Source organism: Amblyraja radiata, chromosome 4 (genome assembly GCF_010909765.2).
Source record: "Amblyraja radiata isolate CabotCenter1 chromosome 4, sAmbRad1.1.pri, whole genome shotgun sequence".
NCBI classification, from domain to species: domain Eukaryota; kingdom Metazoa; phylum Chordata; class Chondrichthyes; order Rajiformes; family Rajidae; genus Amblyraja; species Amblyraja radiata.
The window spans coordinates 121212998-121218997 of NC_045959.1; the positions used below are offsets into that span (position 1 = coordinate 121212998).

Genomic DNA, 6000 nt, shown 5'->3' on the forward strand with positions numbered 1-6000 from the left:
GTAACTCAGCGGGTCAGGCAGCATCTGTGGAGAACATGGATAGGTGACGTTTCACAGAGTGCTGGAGTAACTCAGCGGGTCAGGCAGCATCTGTGGAGAACATGGATAGGTGACTTTTCACAGAGTGCTGGAGTAACTCAGCGGGTCAGGCAGCATCTGTGGAGAATATGGATAGGTGCCGTTTTGGGTGGGGACCCTTCTACAACTGATAGTCGTGGGTGGGATGGGGAGAAGAGCAAGCCGTGTGGGACATGCATGTCTTGTTTTTGATCCTTCTAGGTGAGAGCTGGAGTGCCAAGTATTGTTACGACAAAGACTGGTTGAGGAACGGACATCTGTACGGCCTGTCCTTCCTCAGTGAGAATTATTCACAGCAGAACGCAAAGAAAATTGTGTCGACACACCAGCTGCTGGCTGACGTTTACAGCATGGCTGACGTGCTTCATGGACTACAAATGAAGATCAATATCCTGCAGTGAGTATGTCTGCCCATCAGCGAACGACACACATGTTCTAGTGTAAACCAGCATCACTCTGTCAACCCACACTGCTCCACCTGTAGTATAGACATGGAGAAATAGGTGCAGGAGTAGGCCATTCGGCCCTTCCAGTCATTCAATATGATCATGGATGATCATCCAAAATCAGTACCCCGTTCCTGCTTTTACCCCATGTCCCTTGATTCCGTTAGTCCTAAGAGCTAAATCTAACTCTCTCTTGAAGACATCCAGTGAACCGACCTCCACTGCCTTCTGTGGCAGAGAATTCCACAGATTCACAACTCTCCGGGTAGAAATGTGATTCCTCGAGTGTGAACTGACCATCAGGCTATTAAACACAATAACCTCCATATAACCTCTGAACTACATTGACGGGGGCATTGGTTCTGTCTTTTTGTTGTGTGTGTGTGTGTGTACGTGAGTGAGTGTGTGTGCGTGAGTGTGTGTGCGAGAGTGCGTGTGCGTGAGTGCATGTGTGTTTATATGTGTGTGTGTGTGCGTGCTTGTGTTTATATATGTGCGTGTGTGTGCGTATATATGTGTGCGTGTGTGTATATATGTGTATATGTGTGTGTGCATGTGTATATGTGTGTCTGTATATGTGTGTGTATATGTGTGTGTGCATGTGTATATGTTTGTCTGTATATATGTGTGTGTGTGTGTATATGTGTGTGTGTGCATGTATATGTGTGTGTATATATGTGTGCATGTATATGTGTGTGTGTATATATGTGTGTGTGCATGTATATGTGTGTGTGTCAGTGTGTATGTGTGTGTGTGTGGATGTGTGCGTGCACGTGCGCGGATGTGTGCGTGGATGTGTGCGCGTGTGTGTGTCAGTGCGTGTGTGTGTCAGTGCGTGTGTGTGGATATGTGTGTGTGTGTCAGTGCGTGTGCATGTGTGTGTGTGCGTGTGTGTGTCAGTGCGTGTATGTATATATGTGTATGTGTCAGTGCGTGTGTGAGCGCGTGTGTGTGTCAGTGCGTGTGTCAGTGCCTGTGTGTGTGTGTGTGTCAGTGAGTGTGTGCGTGTGCGCCTGTGTGCGTGTGTGTGTGCGTGTGTATATATGTGTATGTGTCAGTGTGTGTGTGTATATATGTGTGTGTGTGATGCGTGTGTGTATGTGTGTGTGTGTGTCAGTGCGTGTACGTGTGTATGTGCATGTGTGTGTGCGGTGTGTGTGTGTATATAAGTGTGTGTGTATATATGTGTGTGCATGTATATGTGTGTGTCAGTGCGTTGTGTGTATGTGTCAGTGCGTGTGTGTATATGTGTGTGTCAATGTGCGTGTGGATGTGTGTGTGTGCGTGTGGATGTGTGCGCGTGCGTGCGCGGATGTGTGCGTGGATGTGCGTTGACCAGTGTGTCATGGAGGGTGTGAGCTGTATTGTCCAGAATGCTCCGCAGTTTGAGGACCATCCTCCCCTCCAAGACCGCCTCCCATGAATGAGTTAGAGTTACAGCGTGGAAACAGGCCCTTCGGCCCACCGGGTCCACGCCGACCATCGATTTCCATTCACGCTAGTTCCATGTTATCTCACTTTCTCATCCACTCCCTACACACTTTGTGATGTGGGAGGAAACTGGAGCACCCGGAGCAAACCCACACGGTCACGGAGAGAATGTACACACTGAAAGATTTTATTGTGAAGCTGACAGGTTTATGAATTAAAATAGTGGGGCATTGCGTGCAGTTCTGGTCTAAGAGCTAAATCTCTCTCCTGAAAACATCTTGAATACATACATTTGGCACAGACATTGTGGGCCGAAGGGCCTGGTTCTGTGCTTGATGTATGTTCTATGTTGTAAGATCCGTGTTTGATGTATGTCCTATGTTCCGTGTTTGATGCATTTTCTGTGTTCTATGTTCCGTGTTTGATGCATGTTCTGTGTTCCGTGTTTGATGCATGTTCCATGATCTGTGTTCCGTGTTCGATGCATGTTCTGTGTTCTGTTCCATGTTTGATTAATGTTCTATGTTCCGTGTTTGATGTATGTTCTGTGTTCTATGTTCCATATTTGATGCATGTTCTATTTCCGTGTTTGATGCATGTTCCATGATCTATGTTCCGTGTTTGATGCATGTTCTGTGTTCTGTTCCATGTTTGATGAATGTTCTATGTTCCGTGTTTGATGTATGTTCTGTGTTCCATGTTTGATGCATGTTCTATGTTCCGTGTTTGATGTATGTTCTGTGTTCCGTGCTTGATGTATGTTCCATGTTCTATGTTCCGTGTTTGATGTATGTTCTGTGTTCCATGTTTAATGTATGTTCTGCGTTCTATAGAAACATAGAAAGATAGGTGCAGGAGTAGGCCATTCGGCCCTTCGAGCCTGCAATTCAATATGATCATGGCTGATCATATTTGGTCGTTTGATGCATGCTCCATGTTCTATGTTCCGTGCCTGATGTATGCTCTGTGTTCTATGTTCCGTGTTTGATGCATGTTCTATGTTCTGTGTTTGATGCATGTTCTGTGTTCCATGTTTGATGTATATTCTGTGTTCTATGTTCCGTGTTGGATGTATGTTCTGTGTTCTATGTTCCGTGTTTGATGCATGTTCTATGTTCCGTGTTTGATGCATGTTCTATGTTCTGTGTCTGATGCATGTTCTGCCTCCGTGTGCCCACCACCCCAGGAGCAGGAAGCACCCTGACCTGCAGCTGTGGGCTCAGCCCTGCATCAAGTCGACACGAGAGGCAGGTGTTGGTGGCCAGGTGAGGGCGTGGCGAGATGGCCACGGGACGGTGCTGGCTGACAAGGCGTGTCACGGGCAGAGTGGGAGGTGGAGAGGCCGCAGAGAGGCAGCCACCTACATCAACACTGAACACAGTTACCAGAAGCCACCCGCCTGCAGCAGACAGAGGAGGCTGTGGGCAGACGGCTGCAGCTCGGATGATGAGGACGGAACCTGTCCTCCAGAGGAGCAGAAAGTCCAGGGAGCGGACAACCTACCTGAACAGGTGAGCGAGTGCTCACCTTGCTGCTCTAACCCATCGTGATGTGGAAGACAAAATGTGTAGGGAGGAACTGCAGATGCTGGTTTAAACCAAAGATACACACAGAGTGCTGGAGTAACTCAGCGGGACAGGCAGCATCTCTGGAGAGAAGGATTGCGTGACGTTGTGGGTCGAGACCCTTCTTCAGGCTGAGGCTTCAGCTTTTTGTGTCTATCTAAGGGTTCAGAGAAGATTTACGTGGATGTTGCCAGGACTAGAGGGTGTGAGCTACAGGGAGAGGTTGAGTAGGCTGGGTCTCTATTCCATGGAGCGCAGGAGGATGAGGGGTGATCTTATAGAGGTGTATAAAATCATGAGAGGAATAGATCGGGTAGATGCACAGAGTCTCTTGCCCAGAGTAGGGGAATCGAGGACCAGAGGACATAGGTTCAAGGTGAAGGGGAAAAGATTTAATAGGAATCTGAGGGGTAACTTTTTCACACAAGGGGTGGTGGGTGTATGGAACAAGCTGCCAGAGGAGGTAGTTGAGGCTGGGACTATCACATTGTTTAAGAAACAGTTAGACAGGTACATGGATAGGACAGGTTTGGAGGGATATGGACCAAACGCGGGCAGGTGGGACATGGTGGCTGGTGTGGGCAAGTTGGGCCGAAGGGCCTGTTTCCTCGCTGTATCACTCTGTGACATTTGGGGTTTGTAGGTTAATCGGCCCCTCTGTGAATTGCCCCCTAGTGTGTAGGGAGTGGATGAGAAAGTGGGATAACATAGACTAGTGTGAACAGGTCAGGGTGGTCTCGGTGGGCTGAGGGGCCTGTTCCATGTTGTAGGATAAAAGGAATAACATTTGGTGTAAGGTAAAGTCTGATTAAAGATAGTCCGAGGGTCTACAGTGATATGGATCTCCAAACTAAATATTTAATTAATTAGCGGCTGGGCTTGTACACTCTGGAGTTTAGAAGGATGAGAGGGAGTCGTATTGAAACATATAAGATTATGAAGGGTTTGGACACACTAGAGGCAGGAAACATGTTCCCGATGTTGGGGGAGTCCAGAACCAGGGGCCACACAGTTTAAGAATAAGGAGTAAGCCATTTAGAATGGAGATGAGAAAACACTTTTTCACACAGAGTTGTGAGGGCGGTGGAGGCCGGTTCTCTGGATACTTTCAAGAGAGAGCTAGATAGGGCTCTTAAAGATAGCGGAGTCAGGGGATATGGGGAGAAGGCAGGAACGGGGTACTGATTGGGGATGATCAGCCATGATCACATTGAATGGCGGTGCTGGCTCGAAGGGCCGAATGGCCTACTCCTGCACCTCTTGTTTATTGTAAACTAAACAAAGTTAAATGAAGTTAAATTAAACCAAACTAAATGAAATGAAACTAAATGAACGTAAACACATATGCAGGAGTAACTCAGTGGGACAGGCAGCAAACCTGGGTGGGTGACGTTTCGGGTCGAGAACTTCAGACAGAGTCAGGGGAGAGGGAAAGGAGAGATGATGTAGGTCGATAAAGAGGTGCAGTATTGTACACTGACTATGTAGCAGTCACAGTGTTAGGACAGAGTGTGTGTTACATTGGACTCTGCTGCATAACCCAGTGGGTAACCTGGTGGTGTGGTCTTGCTAGCAGGGTGTGTGTTACATTGGACTCTGCTGCATAACCCAGTGGGTAACCTGGTGGTGTGGTCTTGCTAGCAGGGCGTGAGCGTGGTTGGTAGTGACGGCAGCTGTGAGCGGCGGCTGGACGATGGACACTCGGACGCTCAGTGCCCCAGGCAGATGAACCTCTTGACCCACATTGAGGCCATACAGAATGAGGTGAACACCAGGATGGATGTCATCGAGAAGGAGCTGGATGGTAAGACCAGTCACGGCAACAATCTAGCAATGTTACAACATTTTGAGATTTTAAAAATCAAGTCTTTAATTTATTCCATCAGATAAAGCATAAAAAGAAGTTTAATTTGACACCTAATTCACTTTCATATCTTCAGTATTAAAAAAGCTATGGCCATTTTCATACTCGGAAATTAGCATCTTGTTCCCTATTGATTTTCAATTGACTTAACACAAAAGCTGTGATCGAGGACAGTCTAAAGCCCATAACTTTCTTAAAAATTAAGAGAACTGAAATAAATTTTCAGTTATTGTAGATTGAAGCATTCTGAAACAAATATGAAACAATCTTACTTGGATGACCTGAAATTAAAGCATATAATTAGTTAGTTACCCAATTGTAGCTAATTCCAAAATTCAATTACTAGATCTAAACATCTATCCATTTCTTAAGGAAAGATTAACATTTCTAAATAGCCTAAGTGTCCAAAGAACATTCACACAAGAATTCTCAATAAAACATGATTTTTAAATCTCATTTACATTAATTTATAGGCCAAATGGAAGGGATTTAGTGTTCAATTGCTGTAAATTAATGGCCATTTAAATCAGCTTGCGAGTGGGATTCTGTGGAACGCGCTGGTTTGGAACGCTGCCATTGCGGTGAATTTGTACCCCATGTCGGCATGAAAGATACT

General features: G+C 46.3%; 1 protein-coding gene across 1 annotated transcript in view; it reads left to right on the plus strand.

The window, feature by feature from the left end:
• phf20l1 (PHD finger protein 20 like 1) overlaps positions 1 to 5365 on the plus strand; it is a gene marked incomplete at its 3' end in the record, with an annotated part of 88905 nt that extends 83540 nt beyond the window's left edge. Inside the window, exons 18-20 of the mRNA XM_033020367.1 lie at positions 280 to 475; positions 3142 to 3466; positions 5162 to 5365. Coding sequence (XP_032876258.1) covers positions 280 to 475; positions 3142 to 3466; positions 5162 to 5365 — 725 coding nt within the window. The remainder of the gene's footprint in view (positions 1 to 279; positions 476 to 3141; positions 3467 to 5161) is intronic.
• Positions 5366 to 6000: the final 635 nt, after the last annotated feature.